At 35.6% G+C, this 21,304-nt stretch overlaps 1 protein-coding gene and 1 long non-coding RNA gene across 3 annotated transcripts; one reads left to right on the forward strand and one right to left on the reverse strand.

Annotated features, from left to right (window-relative positions):
• The first annotated feature begins 923 nt into the window (after positions 1-923).
• Positions 924-9,697, forward strand: LOC110884596 (protein SEMI-ROLLED LEAF 2). 2 transcript variants are annotated; one of them, XM_022132314.2, is made up of 19 exons: positions 924-1,166; positions 1,385-1,723; positions 1,816-1,890; positions 1,991-2,106; positions 2,279-2,522; positions 3,344-3,391; positions 3,476-3,654; positions 4,420-4,616; positions 5,328-5,620; positions 6,327-6,476; positions 6,564-6,944; positions 7,686-7,835; positions 7,920-7,995; positions 8,099-8,223; positions 8,316-8,519; positions 8,606-8,722; positions 8,806-8,907; positions 9,031-9,159; positions 9,329-9,697. In XM_022132314.2, the coding sequence occupies exons 2-19, from the start codon at positions 1,574-1,576 to the stop codon at positions 9,461-9,463; spliced, it is 2,871 nt and encodes a 956-aa protein (XP_021988006.1). In that variant the 5' UTR covers positions 924-1,166; positions 1,385-1,573; the 3' UTR covers positions 9,464-9,697. The 2 variants fall into 2 exon arrangements, with proteins under 2 accessions (XP_021988006.1, XP_021988005.1); XM_022132313.2 differs by having other exon boundaries at positions 925-1,166; positions 8,099-8,226.
• A 7,579-nt stretch (positions 9,698-17,276) lies between these two features.
• LOC110881352 lies at positions 17,277-18,287 on the reverse strand. Its single transcript, XR_002559701.2, has 2 exons — positions 18,089-18,287; positions 17,277-17,585 (listed from the first exon to the last, which is right to left on the reverse strand). It is a non-coding gene; the product is annotated as an uncharacterized LOC110881352 (long non-coding RNA).
• Positions 18,288-21,304: the final 3,017 nt, after the last annotated feature.

Genomic DNA, 21,304 nt, shown 5'->3' on the forward strand with positions numbered 1-21,304 from the left:
GAACTTGTTGTCATTTGAGTTTATGTAATGTTGACTATTTGAAGTTATGAAATGAAATTGGGATTATTAAAATATTGTCACAAATAGCGTTATGATGTCTCTAGCAATCTTCACACTTCGTCTCATCCCGATGTTTCCGCCATTGGTTGGGGTGTGACAGAAAGATTCATGGTCGTGGCATGGTACCGGCTCAGAGTTCACAGTGGCAAATGTAAAAGATTGGATTACTTCGACAGACATATCAGTTACGACGGCTCAATTTGACTGGTGTAAGTGGTTACCTTTGAAACGCAATGTTTTTATGTGGAGAGCGATGCTTGAAAGACTACCGACCAAAGCAGCTTTGATCAAGAGGAACATTCAAGTGGAGAATAATTTGTGCATCTTTTATGAAGATAGCGAAGAGACTGCAGAGCACATTTTTACAGGTTGCATGTTTTCAACTTTACTGTGGTAGTTTATAGCAAAATGGTGCAGGTTTCCGGTTCTATATATTTGCGACTTAAAGGATCTCATGGGTCTTTATAATAACATGAGACTCAATGCGGCGACAAAGAATATGGTTCAAGGTTTGATGATTATAGGGTGTTAGAGAATATGGAAGGCTCGGAATGATTGCATATTTAATAACAAGAGTACAAAAATTGCGGAGATCATTTCGGATGTGAAGGCGTACGGCTTTTTATGGTACAAACATAGGAATAGAAATAGAACATGTACTTGGGAAGAATGGTGTAAATGTGATATGATGTAAGGTTTTTGGGCCGTTTGGTCTCCGTCTTAGGGATCAAACGTGTCGTTTCTTTTTAATGAAGTTTAATTTAAAAAAAAAAAGTATTTATTAAAATCATGGGCCCACACAAATACATTTGAATACTTCCCTCCCTTGTCCCAATATTACATATATCCTACGTTAATAATAAAGGTATATTACAATAACGTCAATATGAGTATGAATAGCTTAAAAATTTTGGGTGAACGATAAAAAAAGAAAAACAAGGGAGAGAGAGAATGCGAGAGAAAACAGGAATGGTTACTGGTTTGAGGGGGAGACACATAAGAGGAATGGTGCAGCAAATGTTGAAAATTTGGTACATTGTCGAATTTCTTTAACGTTTATTAACCAGCCTTCTTGCCTCTCTCCGTATAGGCGTGTCGACTTGAAGGTAATCAACAAATCTTTCATGTCAAATTACATAATTCAATCAACCATTTGATCCAGTTTTGTTTCCATGATATAGGATTTCAGTTTCGCCATGAATAATATATATGCACACCACCTGTTTGATGAAATGCTTGACTGACATTTAATATTATATTCTCTTGTTTCTGTGTGATGGATTGGGGGTGAATTTGATTTGCTAATTTAGATCTTTTATTACAGGCTGGTGGGGCATTTGCAGAAGTACCCCTCTTTTAGTTTCTTAGCTTGACTTCCCTTCTCGAATTACGAGGATTTTCGTGATTTAGAAGGGAAGGAAGCTGAATTATTCTTTTTTTTTTCTTTTTATATTTGTCACCTTCTTGTTATACATTATACATTATTACCTTTGTCATAATTTAAATATCGAAAATGAGCGTTGTATCCGGGGTGATATCCCGGCAAGTTGTGCCATGTTGTGGCGCGCTTTGCTGCTGCTTTTGCCCTGGATTGAGAACACGGTCTCGGCAGCCTGTGAAGCGGTACAAGAAGCTGATTGCAGATATATTCCCTACTTCACCGGTTAGTGCCCTATTAGATATTTTATTGTATATGTTATTAGCATTTTCATTGTTGACTCTCTAATTTCAATGTTCTGTTTTGGATTTTAATAGGATGAAGAACCAAACGATCGAAAGATCGGAAAACTTTGTGAATATGCTGTGAGAAACCCTTTACGGATACCGAGGGTAAGTTTTTGTTTTCGATGTAGTCAAAATTGATGTTAACCATATTTGTGTGAAAGTGATGTAATTTCCCACTTTTGTTAACTTTCAATCTTATATCCAGATCAATGCCACCCTTGAGCAACGCTGTTACAAGGAATTAAGAAATCAAAACTTTCGAGGTGTAAGAATTGTAATGTGTATATACAGGAAGATATTGATTTCATGCAAGGATCAAATGTGAGTTCATTCATATTATGTACATTTGTATTCTTCCACTATTTCATGCATTCGTATATATCTATATCTATATCTATATATATATATATATATATATATAGAGAGAGAGAGAGAGAGAGAGAGAGAATATCATTTTGCATATGAATAATATATTTTGTGTTTATGTGAATAGGCCTCTTTTTGCTAGTAGTCTGATATCTATCATGCATACTCTATTGGACGAGACACGACAGGACGAAATGCAAATCATAGGATGCCAAACACTATTTGACTTCGTAAACAGCCAGAAAGACGGGACTTACATGTTTAGCTTGGAGAAATTTATCCCTAAACTTTGTCAATTATCTCAAGAAGTTGGGACCGATGAGAGAGTGGAGCCACTTCGTTCCGCTGGGTTGCAAGCCCTTTCTTCTCTGGTATCCTGTTCTTCTCTACATCATTATTCTAAATGAGTGGTTCAGGCAGGTCACAACGGGCAGTTTGTAAGTGCGGGTCGAAATGGGTCGGGTAGGGTTGGGTTGACCTACAAACACTTTTTTGTTTATCATTCCTAACTTTTTTTTATAAATATCTAATGCTTGTATTGATTTTAATAAACTATATTATTACAATAATAATCTAACTTTTAAAGAAAGAGTACAATAATAATCTAATTTTAGTGAAAGAGATTTAGAAGGTTGTATGCGTTAAAATACACAATGGGTGACTTTCAACAAGTTGAACCTATTTGATGTGTTTGAGATAAAAAAAAAAGAGTTAAGTATACGGATGGTCCCTGTGGTTGACTAAAATTTTGGATTTGGTCCCTAGATTTTCAAAATTACATGGATGGTCCCTATGGTTTGCACTTTGTAACACATTTAGTCCTTAACTTGGACCTGCTGAAACCTTTAAATTTGTTAGTCGGGGACTAAATGCGTTACAAAGTGCAAACCACAGGGACCATCCGTGTACGTTTAGAAAGATAGGGACCAAATCCAAAATTTTGGGTAACTACAAGGACCATTCGTGTACTTTACTCTAAAAAATAACCTCGTTACCCAGATCGATTATCCGTAAATAAATAGGTCAAAATTGCCACCTCTGGCTATTATAATTTGTAATTAACCTAACGTGGATCTAGTAAGTTAGATAATAAAAAGCAAAGTGAAGGATTAGCTACTCTTTTCTTTATGCTAATATGATATACAAAAAGGATATGGAATATCTTGTTTATTTATTTGTTTTGTTTTGGTAGGTTTGGTTCATGGGCAAATATTCATACATGTCACCAGAGTTTGACAATGTAAGCATAGTTCTTACAACTTATAGTGTACAAAGCATATGAATTAAGACCCTATTAATGATGTCTTTCATCTATATTACATAGATTGTTTCGGTAGTTTTGGAAAACTATGGAGCTTCAGTAATCGACTCTTACAATCCAAACCAGAGCCGTCGGGTACAAGACGTGCTTAAAAGTGAAATGAATATCTCTCCAAATGGTTTGACGAAGGTTCCATCGTGGAGTGCAATTGTTAATGAAAAGGGTGAAGTGACCGTGACACTGTAAGTTGACTCTTTTTTTAAACTAATGTCTCCTTTCCACGGTAATGCGATATAGAAAATAATTTAGATTAGAGGGTGTGTGGATGTCAGTTTGGAAAGTGATTATGTGATATTGAATAACTAGAATCAGATACTTATATAGTGTTTGATAAACTCTCTTATTTGACTAATTGAGGCTCTTTGTGAAACGGGAGTGAGTTTCTCAAACTAGCTTAAAAGAAGGGTAAAAAAGTAATTTGATTTTACCTTAAAAATCATTTTATTTATTTATTTATTCTTTGCGATTGGTATGACACTATTATCCATAGAGCAAATTGTCCATCCCTGAGGTTGGCCACTTTTGCGACTTTCGTCCAAAGGTTTGTTATTTCGCATATGGGTCCTCGTGGTTTGAAAATCTTGCCATTTTTGTCCCTAAGGTTTGACACTTTATTGCGACTTTCGTTCCTCGAGGTTTGGCCCTCAAGGATGAAAATGACAAGATTTTGAAACCATGAGGACCCAGATGTGGAAAAACAAACCTTTGGATGAAAGTTGCGAAAGTGGCCAAACCTCAAGGACGGAAATGACAATTTATTCTTATCCATAATTTATTATTTTATCAGTTAAATTACAGATAGTTAGAAGCAGAATATGTTAACATTAAAATCAATTTTGAGACTAGATTATTGCGAGTTATCATCAGATAAAAGCATTTCCAACACACAAATCAACAGTAAATATACCATTGTTTCATTTGTGTTCCTTTTTTCTTGTTTAATGCAGGGAAGATGCTAAAAGCCCTTGCTTTTGGTCCCGTGTATGCCTTCATAACATGGCTAAGTTAGCCAAAGAAGCTACAACCATGCGCCGAATTCTCGAATCTTTGTTCCGTTGTTTCGATAACGAGAATCTGTGGCGTGCTTCACGTGGGGTTGCGTTTCCGGTACTCAAGGACATGCAGACCATAGTAGATGAATCTGGTACTTATACTTCATGGAGTAAATTTAGTAGGGGTGTGCACGGTTCGGTTCGGTTCGGTTTTATGGCAAAACCAAAACCGGAATGTTCGGTTTTTTTTTCCGGTTTCGGTTTTAGCACCGGTTCAGTTTGGTTTTTCAGTTATTTTGGTTTTTGGAACAAAATTACGTAAGATTTAAAAATAAAAGTATAATCTAAGAATTAATAATATTTCTTAGATGTTTACATTTATGTTAATATATTTAACTTTTTTAATTAATATTGTCCACATTAACCTAACCTTCTAGTCTATTTTTATGTTTTTCCAAAGTTTTTATTAAGACATTTACTTTTATAATACTTTGAAAATCATTTTAATTTTATGTTATATTTTGTTATTTCTTGTAGGCAATGGATAAATCATTTCAAAGATAAATAAACATGTTAATGTTCTTATTATAAATACTTAAGATTCAAGAATAAAATTAATAACTCCTAAATCAGTATATAAAAAATTTTATAAAATGACTTTTCGGGATATTCGTTTTTTTCGGTTTTCATAAAATGCAAAACCGAAACCGAACCGTAAATTTGGTTTGGTTTTCTGTGCGGTTCGGTTAAATCGGTTTTTCAGTTTCGATTCGGTTTTCTGCTCGCCCTACCATTTAGTGTCCTTTTTTCACTGTTAAAAGTTAATGACTGATATATACCCCACTCGTCTTTAATATTTTCAGGAGAAAATACGCATTTTCTGCTTTCTGTTTTAGTGAAGCATCTTGATCACAAAAATGTCCTTAAACCACCCAACATGCAACTTGAAATTCTAGAAGTTATCACATCACTTGCACGGGAAACAAAGATAAAACCATCTGGCGCAATAGTCAGTGCGGTAAATGATATCGTTAGACATTTGAGAAAAGGCATCTACCATTCGTCAACCGAGACAAACCTTGGAGTCGAAGTCATAAAATGGAACACAAAGTTCCAAGAATCTGTCGATGAATGCCTTGTGGAGTTAACTTCTAAGGTTTCTTTACTTCTTTCCTATCATGAATAGTATTACTACACGTTACAAAATGGGAGAGTCGTTAACAGGGCCAAACGACTAAATTTTGGTACAAGTTGAAATGGTCAAATGCGTCAGCTTGACCGAACCTCTTGTTATCCAGATCATTTACCTTTTCTTTATAAATATATAGCGTGTCACATATGATTAGAAAAATGATGCTATTCCAATAATAATACAGATTTTTGGAAAAAGATTTAGGATGTTTTATGCATAAGCAATACGCATTGAACCACTTTTGACTTGTTTCCCTTTTCGCTAGGGGTGCAAACGAGCCGAGCACGAGCTCTCGATTAACTTATGAGAGCTCGAGCTCGACTCGGTTCGAGCTTTGTTTTCGAAGCTTGAGCTCAGCTTGTTGGTAGTATCTCAAGCTCGAGCTCGGCTGGTTTATTATCTATTAATTAATATATTAAGTAAAAATAATATAATTAATAGTTTCGTTTAGGCTAAAGCTCGCCTCGGGCTCGATAAGGCTCGGCTTGTTTCGAGCTTTTTCTCGAGCCAATCTCGAGCCGCTCGGCTCATTTGCACCCCTACTTTTCGCCTATTTTTCTCTCTTCATTTTACCCCACGCTACCAGTTCAAGATGCTTGACTGTAACTAGTTTTCCTTTGCATATTCTTTCGTTTATATTGCTAAAAATGAATATTTCTTGATCAATCAGGTGGGTGATGCTAGCCCAATTTTTGATATCATGGCTGCCATGTTGGAAAACTTATCCACTGTTAAAATTAACGCACAAACGACAGTTGCTGCTGTTTACCGTACCGCTCAAGTAATAGCCTCATTGCCACATATGGCATATAACAACAAGGCAAGAACACTACTTATACAAATTCATATAATATTCAATCATGTTTCAAATTTTAGATATATATTTCTGATATTTAAATATATTTAGGCATTTCCGGACGCACTATTTCATCAACTGCTTCCTGTAATGGTTCATCAAGACAATGAAACTCGAATCGGAGCACACCGTATCTTTTCTGTGGTTCTTGTACCATCTTCGGTTTGTCCTCAGCCAAGTGCTGGCACGGTGTTTGACCCCAAAACTATTGCAAGGTCACTATCGAGAAATGTTTCGGCTTTTTCTTCTTCAGCTGCCCTTTTGCAGAAGATGAAAAAGGATACAAATACTTTTGGTAAAGAAAAAGTTCGTAATGAAGCGGAAAAGAAACCCGTACCCAACAATGTTGGAATGATGAACAGAATCAAGTCAAGTTATAGCCGATCATATAGCATGAAAATTCCAGTTTCTCAAGTTGGAAAGAATGATAATGTAGGTTCTTTCACAATTTCACCCATTATATATATATATACATATATAACAAAAAAGGGTGTCTTAGGAATAGTACCTAAGACATAACCTCTATTGCCACAACCCATGGTTTTTTTTCTTTGTGCGTATTCAACCCTTCAACTTTTAGCATTGCCACTTACACCCCTCAGCTTTTTAAAAACTTTGTAAATTGTTAATTTGACCCCCTCAAGTTTTATGGCTTATTTTTATGTACATGGGTCAAATATAATACGTTCTCGTGCTTATTTCTTATATACGTTTTTGGTTGGTCTACGCTTTGTTTAGAAACGAGTCAGGTCAAATATAATACGTATTCACTAGGTGGTATAAATTCGAGTTACTTTATGTTTCGACTCCGTTGCAATGCGTGGTACCATTCTTTAACGTAAAAAAACACTATTTCTTACGTGCTTATTTTTAAGTACATTTCGTTATAAATCCAAGTTGGTTTATGTTTTGACGTATATTTTCTCGGTAATGAGTGAGGTCAAATATAATACGTTTTCGTGCTTATTTTCATGTGCGTTTTCAGTTGGTCTACGTTTTGACGTAAATTTGTTCAATCGCGAGTCGGGACAAATATTTGACAGTATAAGTTCTAGTTACTTTAAGTTTCGACACCGCCGCAATGCGCGGCAGGTCAAAATACTAGTTATGGCATATTTATCGTATGAATTTTAAATATTTTTTTGGAATTTTATCTTTCGTTTAAAATTGTAGGAGGCTGATATACTTAGGCTCAGTAGTCATCAAATATCCATCCTTTTATCGTCAATTTGGGCACAATCAATCTCCCCTGATAACACACCTGAAAATTATGTCGCAATTGCTCACACCTACAGTTTGGTATTGTTATTCTCTCGTGGGAAGGTAATTTTTGGTTTAATTATAAAAAAATATAAGATACTATTTGGTAATTCTGTTGTAATTATTATACCTGTGCAATTTGTGCAGAACTCCAGCCGTGAGGCGTTAATCCGAAGTTTCCAGCTGGCACTTTCTTTGCTAAATATTTCTCTCAGCGAAGGAGGTAGGTTTGCAGACAATATTATTACAAAACCGAAAGGGATTACTTGACCGGCAAGTGTGTGTGTATACATATATATAGTTATATTATTTTTATGTATTTTCAGGATCACTTGCACCATCGCGTCGAAGATCACTTTATACATTAGCAACCTCGATGATCATCATTTCAGGGAAAGCTTTTGGTATTGTTCCTCTTCTTTCACTTGCTAAGGATACACTTTCTAATAAGGTGGTACGTGATCTAACTAAATCCCTCTTCCCACTCTTTAATTTAACGCAAGTTCTTAATAACTTCAACTTTATGATTTGTTACGGTGTCAGGTTGATCCGTATTTGTGTTTGGTTGATGATTGTAAGTTGACCGTTAGATCTGGATCGGATCAAACTGAAAACGGTTACGGTTACGGTTCTAAAGAGGATAATCGGGCTGCCCAAAATGCCCTTTCGGAAATTAAGCTCACACAGGACCAGTCAGCAGAATCATTGGCCGCTGGGATTGTGAAACACTTGGAAACCGTCTCAGGGGTACATATGTCATATAATGTTATACCCCTTCTAATCAAAAAAACAAGCTTAAAAAATAAAAACTCATTTTTCTTGTATGTTTGCAGTCTGAAATAACAAGCATTGAGGAAGAGTTGCTACACAGGTTTGTGCCTGATGATGTGTGCCCGATAAACTACGGGTCAATAGATATATTACTAAATAAGGGTCGCGCAAAAGATGAGGTAAATGCTCTTGAATATTTTCTTCATTTTTTTGTACATTCATGTTTATTTTTTTTACTTATTATGCGTTGATTTTTTTCTAGGTTGCTCCACTCTTTTCTCTCGATGATGATGTCAGCAAACCTAATTCAGAAATGGCACTTGAAACGTCTGAACTTTGGAGCGTCGATCAATTGTTGGAATCAGTAAGTGGTTTGGGAATCTAATATAGTTGTCATAGTTCATAAGAATAATAATCATGTGAATATGTGACATTCTATTTGGGCCCTCTTGATCATAATAGTGACATGTTATTTAATTGTGAGCAGGTTATGGAATCTGCACAACAAGTTGGTAGAATGTCGGTATGCAATGCACCAAATATGTCTTTCGTGGAAATGACCAATGGGATGAACATGCAACACAGGCCCGCGTATGAAAACATTGGAGTCCAAACGGTACCTTCTTCTTCTTTGAAATACGAACTATGTCCGTCCAAAAGTGTGCGTGTGCATACACTGACGGACACATATGGATTTGATATGTGGCATATTGACAATTATAATAATTATACAGCATTATCTTGCTCTTTTATACAAACTTAATTGACAATTTTTGGTTCCTTAGCATGCTGGAAATTCTTTTATGGAACAAAGTGAAGCTCCGACGATAAGTGAACGTATATCAGATGAACCGTCATCGTTCAGGCTACCACCTGCAAGTCCGTATGATAAGTTCTTAAACGCGTCTAGGAGATCATGACATGATGGGTTCTTAAACGGGTCTAGGAGATCATGACATGATTTTACTAGTTGGAGAGTATAAGTTTTGAGCAATGTGAGTTGGTATTTTCAGACTTTTTTTGTTGTACATGGCGTTTTCACGCTCTCTCATGAAGGCGCTTGTAAACTGTTGACTAATAATAACAAGTCGTGTCTTGATCCTTTTTTGGTCTTGTAAACTGTTGACTAATAAGAACAAGTCGTGTCTTGATCCTTTTTTGGTCTTGAGAAGATTTCTTCCATCTTTTTTCTAATGGTTTTGAAACCACACTTCTGATGGTAGTAAACTTCACAATACCAAATGCATTATGTAAATTAAAAATTTATATACTATAATTTTGTTATAATCTTTTTCGGGAGCTCAAATGCGTTAAAATACGATTTGAATAATTTCAACCTAGTTTACATGTAATTGCAGTTATACCATTTGAACCATTTGATGTGTTTCTTGTAAACATGCATCACATGAGGGCCGTCTGAGTCAACCCAGTTTACATGTAAATGTTATACCTTGATCTGATTTGAACCATTTGATATGTTTCATGTAAAACATACATCACATGAGGGCCGCCTGAGGATCCGGGGTCCTAAGCGATTAGAATATATGGGCCATCGAGAATGCAATCGTCAAATCGCAAATTGTCTTGTGGCCTGTCACTTCGGTGCCACTGCCAAAAACGGAATTTGTTATTTAAATGGGTTTAAAAATATAAGTTTTCAAGTGGGTTACAAATTAAATAAAAAGTGGGTATAAATGGACCAAACTAGATAGATTAATGGGTTTAAAAAAATTATAGACGACTGTAAATATTATTGAGTTTTAAATTTAGTAGGCTTTTAAAAAAACTTATACATAAAATTAATAATATATATTTAAAAAAATTTGGGCTAGGGCAGTTGTTTACCTTGCTCTTGGCATGGGCCGGGCCTGGGTATGCATTAGAGATTGCATAATAACCGGTTCTAAACCTGACCCGGTAGACTCGATTAGGAACCGGTTCCAGTTTCTACCCGTTGTATAGAAGAACCGGTTCTGGGTTTAAAAAATCCGTAGGTTCTTACCCGGTTACACATTTTATAAAAAAAAATAGGTTTCTACCCGGTTCCTACCCGAAACCGGTTCCTCTGTAAACAAAAAGAACCCGCTGCATTAAAATAAAACCGACTACATTAAAACCAAACATTACGTACCATTAAAAGATAACATTAACATAAAACCAAACATCATAACTAAACATCATAACTAAACATAAGATTAACATAAAACACACTCAAACCAACATCACATAAACACACTAAACCTTCGAAGAACCGGTTCCAGATGATTCACCGTCTTCACTTTTCTTCGCCGTAGCCTTTGTCACCGGACAATGACAGTCGGTGTGTTTTTTAAGCGTCGAGTTCGCCGTGGCCTTCATGAACTTCCCGCAACCTTTGCACCGTGCCAGTTCATGGCTATCGGACATCAAGCATAGATCAAAGTGCTTCTAAACTTGAGGGTTTCTATTGGTTTCCAAAACCATGACCACTTCATCGTTGCACGCCATGACCGATTTGAGGTGTAACTTGAAAGTTGAAACCGATTTGAGTGGGAGTAAGTTTTGTTTGATGGTGATATACATATAAATACTTGAAACCGATTTTAATGGCGATAACTCGATTCCTAACGGCTTTATATTCGTTGGAATCGATTCCGGCAGCCTTTTGCAGCTTTTTCTGGAAGTTACCCGGAGGAACCGGTTCCTCCGTGGAACCGGTTACAATATACTCGGACCGGTTACTAACAGTTCCGGTAATTTTGGTTTGAAACTGGGTACAAACCGGAACCGGTTCCTACAAGAATCGGTTCCATTCAAACTCAGTCAAAAACCAGGTACGGTTAGGAACGGTTCCGGGTAAAAAAAAATTCAGTTTACCCATCTCTAGTATGCATCACACATAAAGGGTTGACTGTTGACATGAAAATAAAGTTCTTCCATTGATTGGCTTTAATTTTGTTGTGTTTTTAGACATTAATCCTCCAGCAAGAATGTGCCACAAGGATGAGTGTGTATACCCCCATTTTCCCCTGCGAGATCGCTTAGGTGGAACCTGTGCGTTGTTGTGGGAGCGACAATTTGCTTATTTTTTAGTTGAAATGATAGACAATTCCGTTGCTTACTACAGTGTGGGACTTACATAAAACTAATAAGAAGTAAAAAAATCATGAAAACTTTCAAAAAGATCAATCTATTCTAACAAATTTGCTGTTGTGACATGCGTGACAACATGATCTCAATTGATGCATCATCTGTGGCAGAGAAATATGCTTACTGAGCTCTTCAACTATATTCTTCTAACTATTATGTTTTTTTTCTTCATAAAACTCCACCAATTCAATATCTTCCTTGGTTTTACCCCTTTCAAACAAAACACAAATGGAATTAAAAGGGTGTGCAATTCAGATCCTTACCTTTTAGGATTTGTCCAATTTTCTTTTAACAACAAATTGATTTTAAAGTTTGAAAGTCTTAAAAGTCAAACCCCAAAGTCATTTTTACTTTGCTGTTTGCTTTTTGAGCAAATTCAAATCTAGTTATGTAAACTAAAGAATTAGAACTGTCCATTTTTACCGAAACCCAACCCAACCCTACCCGAATCTAAAGCCACCCAAACCCGACCAACCCGAACCTTATATGGGTCGGTTTTGGGTCACTTTTCCCGGCCAAAACCCCAAACAACCGGCCCCGAATAACCCAAAACACGAAGAAAAAACCCAAACTTTTATTGTTTTTTATAGATGTGAATTACCATTGATTTGATTATACTATTCAATAGTAGATGAGATTCATTAAGATGACCCAAAACCATCTCCTTCTGCTGTAACCCATTAAAAAGGTTTCCAGCATTCATTGTTCAAAGTATTTGGAATGCACAATCCATATTATGACAAGAAAAATTGCAATGCCAGATTCCACATATCTACAAAAGCAACAATTTAAGTTACTACAAGAAACAAATTTCTAAAACACTTAGGCTTACCGATAGCGTTTCAGAGTTGCATTGCATGACATTTTCTTGCAAAAACCCTTCAATTATTCTTCGTAGTTTTTATCCAAAACTCATTTTTATTTGTAATTAATTCCTCAAGAAATTCATAATCTCTATTTGTAATTAATCTAGCTATTTTACTTTTCAATGATTTAAAGAGTAATGGTATCGCAAGAGCAACCAAAAAACAAATAATTAACTCAATTTAATTACAAATCGAAGAGAATGACAATCTATTTAATTACCGTTGTTAATTTCACAATCTATTTAATTAATTTTTCTTCTTCAATTTAATTGTTATACAGAAAGACCACTTTACCCCCAACTAACCTCATTTAGTATTTGTACTATAAGCATAAAAATTTGTAATTTGTATTATAGTGAAATGTATATGAAAATCGCAAAGGTTGCATGTCTAACCATTAATTTAATCAATTAATTCCTTTAATTTAATCAATTAGGGTATTCAATTGAATGCATTATTTACAAGAACTTAAGAGTTCCTTATAATTAATTTATGAAGATAATTAGTATCATTCTTAAAACTTTTATTTAATTCCTTAATTTAATTCAATTAATAGAAGACATAAATGGACATGGATTCCAAGGATCAAATGTCTAAATTGCCCTTAAAGTGTCTTAAAACTTTGGAGAATGTCCAAGTTTCGCCCTCTAAAATGGCTTGCTTCATTTGTACATGGTGCTTTAAGATTTGTACCTATGGAAAAAATACGAAAAGGGTAGAAAACCCAGTTCTCTTAATAAGGTATTATAGATTATAAATTATAGATTATAGATATATTTTGTTGAAAAAAAGTTTACTGAAATACATATTTTTGTTGAAAAAAAGTTTACTGCACCAACAGACTCCCCCTCAGATGTTGACGAGTCTTAAGTGTCGAGTCTTTGCATCTTCAGTCTTTATCAGTCTCTTTTCTTACTTAGTATATACCAGGATCTTCTCTTTGGCTCTAGCCTCGTCAGACTCCCCCTTTCATCATGATGGGATCGATATCTGGAATTTGCTATCACCTTGAGATCAAATCCTAGCTTTTCAGTTTAAGCTCATCTCAGGTTCTGATGTATCTCCTGACTTTCCGTAGCAGCAGAATCAGAAACCTACACATCTCAAACACTCTATTACAAACCAACAAAGATGTGATTCAACTTAATGAATCAACTAAACATTTGAGAATTTTTCACATTTAAAATTTATCAAAATTTGAAACATTTCAAACTCTGATTCAACATTTCAAAACACTTAACCAAACCATCTGTTCATCATGTTTAGCCTTTGAGATTTTGAAAATTAGCTCTCCAACATCAGTTGTCGAAAACCTTTTTGGATTTTCAAAATATGAAACATAAATGCAAAAATTAAATGCAGAAATGAAATATGTACAAACATATTTTTGTGAGTTCGTGCAAGAGGATCATATCAGCTATTGACTAAACACTAGCACCGTTAAGCTGTTATTTCATTTTAAGCTTTTAAACAGTTCGCATTGATTGCCGATATACTGATCCACTTAAATTCTCACAAAACTTTCAACCTGTTCGGGATACTGAATTAGTGTTTTAGAACTTAAACATCTACATGTGTCCCACCTCAATATATACTCCCGTATCCAGACCCCAATATTCAGTCTTACATGTGAGTATACCACAGCTGATATCTGTTAAGGGGTAGATGCAAGGGCCGTGAGAGCTCAGGTCGATACTTCCGTATACGCAGAGAGATGACGGCTTCGACTTTTGGTGTGTCCCCTTTAGAGGATCTTTTAATTTCAACAGCAGCGACTATCAGTTTTATTGTTTCATCAGCATGCTGAGGGTGAAGCTATGTTTCAAGCTTTTTGCGGAAAGCATTATCTGGGGACTAGGTCAGTACTTCCATACAGCAGAAGTCCCGGGATAATACCCCAGATATCACTGAGCATAAAGACCTAGTATCTCAGAATATGGGACCCTTCAAACAGGATTTCAGGGGTTACCTATATATCCTGGAGGTGTTCCCCACGTAGACGCAAGTGAAATTTATGTTTATATCCCAAACTGATCTACTAATTCTGTAAAAACCTATCGGCACATCTTTAGCGAGACTGCTTAATTGCATTTATACATTACAAATCTTTAGCGTACTGTGCCAGTCTAGCTGATGTACTATCATTTCCCCTATTCGCACCAAAACTCATTTTTAAGTTTTATCATGTTTTTGTCTTTTTCAAATTTTCTGATGTTTTTGGATTTTCTAAAAATTCTTACTCCCCCTAAAATTCAAATACATCTAATGAAAATTGAAAACAAACTATACAGAACATGACAACTGATATCGAATCGCTTCAATTCTCCATCCGTTTGGCTTAAACAATCAGAACTCCCCCTCACAACAAACTATTTTCCCATAATGATTTCAAAACACTTAAGTTTGTTTTAATTAGAATGGTTTTTCCGGAAAATAAGTTTTGTTGATTTTACCACTTGTAAAATTTGGGATTAAATCATCACATTGTTTGCCCATTCTATGAATGATAGTTAACTCAAGTTCAAGTTAATGACCTTGATTTAACCACTTGTAAGATCAACCTGGTTCAAATTCTGAACCACTTATAACAATCACAAATATACAACTCAAACCTGTTTTTCAACCAATTACCATCTGTTGGTTGAATTCTCAAGGTGTCGATTCCTACTCCTCGCTTAAAAACCTGGGAGTTCCGGCAAGTCCTGCAAAACTTCTCAAACACATTATACCAACATGATAAAGAATGATGCCGATTCATGATCCACGATTACCAACTTGGGATCTCCGGCAAGTCAGGTTTTTTTTATTTAAACAGATTCACCCAAGCCTGACGGTCCTTGGGTGATTTCGAATTCTTGTTCAACAATGGTGGAAAGTTTGCATCATCCATTGTTAAACCTGAATTCTCCTTTTTTACCTCAACCAATGGCTCCTCTGGCTTTGACGAACCAGAATCATTGCCTGCACATGGCTTGTCTGACTTTGATCTGTCAGATTCATTGTCTGAAAGTGGCTTGTCTGACTTTGATGAGCCAGATTCATCGCCGACAACTTTCTTTTTCTTCTTTTCGTCTTTCGTCCTCAGATTTGTATCTGATGAATTCGTCTTGCTTGACTTTGCAATCGAAGAAGTTGATTCATCAGAACTCTTATTTTTACCAACAGATGAACCCGAGGACAAGATCTTTTCGAGATACTCTCTCGCTTTCTTCCTCTTCTTCCTCAGTCTGTCTTTCTGCCCCTGTGAAAGTTTAACTTTCTTTTCTTGAATTGTCTGTTCTTGAACTTTAGGTTTTAGAACCTTCTGTTCATGGGGCTTGACATTGACTGGAATTTTTGCCAATTTCTGAGAATTAACCCTCAATCTTTCATTTGATCTCCTTGGGCAATCTTTGGCAATGTGACCTTTAATTTGACAGTTATAGCATCTTCTCATCTCATAACTCCAATCCTGGCAGTTAACAACAATGTGTCCTTGATAACCGCATCGGTAACACATTCTATTATCATACCAATCACCATTTTCAGCCCAAATGCTCAGATTAAAGCACTGTTTGGCTTAGTGATACTCCTTCCTTCTCTTGATTGCTGGATTTGACTTTTGAGCACTGTGGTCCGACCTGCACCACTTATTACCAACAGTTTTTGAGTTTTCATTTTTCAATTTTTGTAATTTTTGATTTTGATTGTATGATCGATCTGATGAGCTGTTATTCTCTTTTTGAATATTTTTCAAATTTTTACTCTTTTGTTTTTGTTCTACTTTCTTCTTCAAAGGTTCTTGCTTAGAGCATTCTCCCTTTTTAGTCGATTGTAAAACAGTTTTCTGAAAATTTTCTTTTAATTTCAAAAACAATTTTTGTTTTTCAATTTTTCCATTTTCATCATCAGATTTCTCATCACAATCTTCAACTTTGACATTGTCAAAGTTTGTGACATTGTCACTTATTGGAACTGAATTGATTGGTTTTGGACAGGGAAAATTCAAACTGTCTGATGCAGTCACAAAACCTTTCAATTTCTTCTCAAGTTCATCAATCTTGTTTCTTGAATTCTCAGCTTCATGTTCAAGCTGAGATATTCTTTCAAGATGAGACTTGATTGCCTTTCCATTCTCATTTTTCATGTTTTCAAGAACAGACTTTTCATTTTTCAAAACTTTTATCTGTTCTTGAAATTTCGTTTCATTTGCTTTCAGATTCTTGTTTTCCAGCTTAATCCAGAAATCCTCATCTTCTGAAGATTTCTTTTTGCTTTCAAACTCTTTTTCAAACTCTTTGATTTTCTTTTGAGCACATTCACCTTCTTTTTCCAGTTTTATAATTTTCTGAAGATGGGAATTTATCATTTTTTGTTTTTCAATGTTGTTTTTGCTAAACACATCTCTCCCATCTTCAAGAATTTTCATTTGTTTTTGAAATTCTTTTTCAATTCTTGAATTTTTCAATTTCAAAATTTTTAATCTTCTCTTCAAAAATTTTTGCCTTTTCTTTCACACTTTTGTTTTCAGATTTCAAACTGTTCAAACCATTCAACAGTTTGTCATTTTCAGTTTTCAACTTCTCACAATTTTCTTTTAACATAAGAATCTGCTTATCATCGGTCTGCTTCTCGTCTTTCAACTTCTTGATCTCCAATGCCAAACTTTCCGCATCTTTTACGAGTTTGTCATTATCAGTCTTAAAGTTGTCACATTTTGTTACGCCCCATTTTCACTAATTTCGACGTATAACATAAGTTAAGAAAATTTTTGAAAATTTCGTCATGACCTATTCGTTTCAAACCACAACAACCTGTTTTACAAACCAAACTTCCAAGTTTAATAGTTATGACGAAACTTCTAAAAACAAAAGACTACATAGAACACGACATGACTTCGACTACCAAGTTTTTACCCAACAACGAAGTTATTAACATACTACATAAACCTAGTTACATATGACCAAAACTTAACCCATTTTAAAAGACTTAATAACGGAAGCGTGAGGCGGGCGTAATCCAAGTGTGCACGTTCCAAGCCGTCCAAACGTCTAAGTCGAGGATTTACCTACATTAAACATCAAACTTTAAAAAGTTAGTAAAGACACTTATTTAGTCCATAAAACCAATATGGTAATTATAATCATCTATATGCTTCCATTTCTCATATGCATTCGATTACCCACTTTAGTGAGTATGGCATACAAACTCATGTTGAGATTCAAATATCTCGCATTCGACCCGATAACATCGGGTTAATTACTTTTAGCTTAAGAATCTTTCGTTCTATCCGTTCAATGGATTGAACCTTATGCATACGGTTATTTGCTTGCGTGACCACCCATTCTAGTCGGATGGTTTCATATCCTTAATTGACCTAGTTGCAAGAACCGGTCGTTTTGCATAACTTAGCATAGTCCGTTTTTAGCTTAAACGAATCCACAAGGGATTACCATTCATTATTAACACTTCAATAATTAAACATAGAATGATTCTTATAACAAGGGTTATTCATTATAATTGCAAACGATCAATAAAAAGAAGTAAACTTTCGTATGTAACGGATCATACCTCGATCTTGTGAACCTTCCGTTTTCTTAGCACTTGAGCCTTCTTCCTTCACGCCAATCTACTAGATATGCTTAGATGGCTGGATTTTTAGAACATGCAATAGACAAATCTTGGTTTCTCCTTGCCAATTGATGAGTTTTTGCAAGAACAAGGAAGACCCTTGTTTCCTCCTGCCCTAGCTCGACCCCAACGCACGTACAGGGGTTGTTTTTGGGTTTTTCCCACTTAATTAACCCTTACTACTTGTACATTTACATGTTACCCCCTTTTAGTTTTGATGTATTTATAAACATAAACCTAAAAACCATCATGTTAAGCATCATATTACCATTCACTTAAATTTTATGATATTTTATTGTCAATTATCGCGTTTTTCGTTTTTGGGGTGTTACACATTTGAAACACACTGATGCAGAACTTGAAGATTCATTCTTCACAAATTCTTCATTCTTTGCCTTTTTCTCCGTCTTGTATGTTCCTGCACAAACAATTTTAACAAAATCAAGAGGATTTGAATTTTCATCAATATAACATCCCCTTTTAAAGTCATATTTCATGTTCTGTTTTACAGCAAAACACATACATATTATTCTATCAATTTCAGAAATTACATCCAAATTGATTTTATCTAGATTTCCCAAATTCATTTCATTTAGATTTCCTATAATTTTATTCATCAATAGCTTCTTCTTATCAGAATTTTCATCATGACTCTTTTGAAGTTTACTGATGAAATCAGATGGATGTAATTTCAAAAATTTAGGCTTTTGTTTTAATTTCTCTAAAACCTCATCCCATTCGGCAGGTAAAGCGTCTGCCAACTTCGATACCTTTTCAGTATCTGTCAATTTTATTCCAAATGATTTTAATTTGTCCATCAAGTAATCAAATCTCTTTCCCATCTCTTTCACGGTCTCATCCTGTTGACAAGCAAACCTTTCAAGTCTTAGAGTCCAAATCTTCTTATCATCTTTTTCATACATACTTGTATGATACCAACCAAATCTATTTAACCTTTCAATCAACTCATTCTCCTTTTCATCAAACATCTTGTCCATCTTTCAAAAACAACATGTTCAAACGAAATACCAAGTTCAAACTAGATCCCCTTTTCAAACTTTTCCGAAATCTGAGTATGAAGTAGACTGCTCTAAACAGTGATTAGGCCGAGAACTTTAATCACACAACACTTAATTGGGCCGATGTTAATGAAACTTGGGCCGATGATTTTAACTCTTGAACCAATGAGAGCACATGCAAATTCTGATCACATGCAACTAGACAAATCCAAAACAAATAGCCGACACTTTATCTAATTTTTCAATAAACTTGAATTTTGTGATTGGGCCGTTAATAATCTGCATGCATTGGACCTCCAAAGTTTGTATTTATCTACTTCTGATCGGATCTTTTGAACTTTTCCGACAAACTGAATTCCCAACAAATTAATTGCCGACAATTTTATCCTTTCAAAACTTTTTGATTGGACCGAATACTAAAGTCACATGGGTCAGAAACCTTTATCTCATGAGATCACATGGGCCAACTACAAAACAACTGATGGGTCGGCAACTACTAATATCAAGATGATTATGATTGGGCCGCACTATAATACTTCAACAATTAAAGTTCAATTGATGTAATTGGACCGCAAGAATCACGTGGGCTGAAATAAATCTTTCCGACAACTCTGACGATTAAACACATTGACCAAGATGTATTAGTATCAAACTTTTACAAAACTCTTTCATTGGGCCGATACAATGTAGTGGGCTAACACTATGTCTGACAATTTTGAATCACAAGATACTATGATTGGACCAAGAATTTGTGTTATCAATTCAATTATTAACTTGCCAACAAAACTCACATGCACAACTGAATGGTGGCCGACAACTATATAATTGCTCAACACAAACCTATTGAACCAATGTTATGGACCTATTCCATGCAAATGTTGACAACATTAATATACTGACACCTTTGATCAAAAGTGGCTGACAATTGAATTATCAACACTCAAGGATTGGACCGTGCATCTTGAATCACATGCACACTGATCTGTTCCAAATAAATTCACATGCAAACCGACAACCTTCTATAATATTTCACACAATAATACATTTTTCACGTGATATATCGTATCCAAGCGGTGTGACTGTTTCAGGCGAGATTTTCAAACGGTATACCTTTTTTAAACGACAGTTCAAACGGGATGGCCAATTTTAAACGGAAAGGGCCAATTTTCATACGGAAAGGTCAATTTTCAAACGACAACTTCACGTTTTCAAACGAACAGATCAGTTTCGTTCAAACGGTCACCCATTTTCAAGCCATTTTTACCAGTTTTACGCCGAGTTTTGATCTGATATTTTCAAGGATTGATTAAAACACTGTTATGTATATTATATGTGAAAATCAGCCGTTTTTAACCGTGAAAAGTATCAAAATTTTGAAAGAAGGTGTAGAAAATCAGAATTTGCTAGCGAAAACGAGCTAAACAGTAAGAACTCTTCCTCCTGAGCTCTGATACCACATGTAGGATCGTGAAACGACCTAACGAGTCGATCAGAAGAGCGTTCAGACCGAATCAGAGGCGGAATACATTGATTTGGTCTTCGTTTAACTTGGATTCACTAATAAATGTCTCTTGTATTGATTATAAAGCAAATACAGTCACGGAGACACTTCGACGGAGTTTCGCCGTCGGAAATAAGACCGTTACCAATGATGACAGTTTGAAGCCTACTTATAGTAGATGACCCTGACCGTTTGAAACCCCTCAAACGGACATCTAATTCAAACGGCCACTCATTGGACCTTTCAAACGGTCAACAGCAAACTAAATACATTCAAACGGTCATGACTTATTCTAATTGGACCATTCAAACTTTTGTCTTATATGTGATGATGCAATGATGATGTCACTATTGTGATGTCATCATCAAAGATGATGACTTCCAAACCGCAACGAACCCGAGACTCGACACAAGACGAAGACGACAGATGACTGCACCAACACCGTCACCGTCTCAAAGGTTGGTTCGAACCTCGCGGACATCTCAGTCACGATCTCAGAGGTTGGTTCGACACACCAACAGGTGGCACCCAACCCTGATGACATCAGAAACCATACTACCAGATTAAAACCCTAGGCTGAGAATTTCGCATCAGACGAAAATTGCTCACCGGTACGGAAGAGACGTCACACGACTC

The sequence above is a fragment of the Helianthus annuus genome, chromosome 10 (assembly GCF_002127325.2).
Source record: "Helianthus annuus cultivar XRQ/B chromosome 10, HanXRQr2.0-SUNRISE, whole genome shotgun sequence".
NCBI lineage: Eukaryota > Viridiplantae > Streptophyta > Magnoliopsida > Asterales > Asteraceae > Helianthus > Helianthus annuus.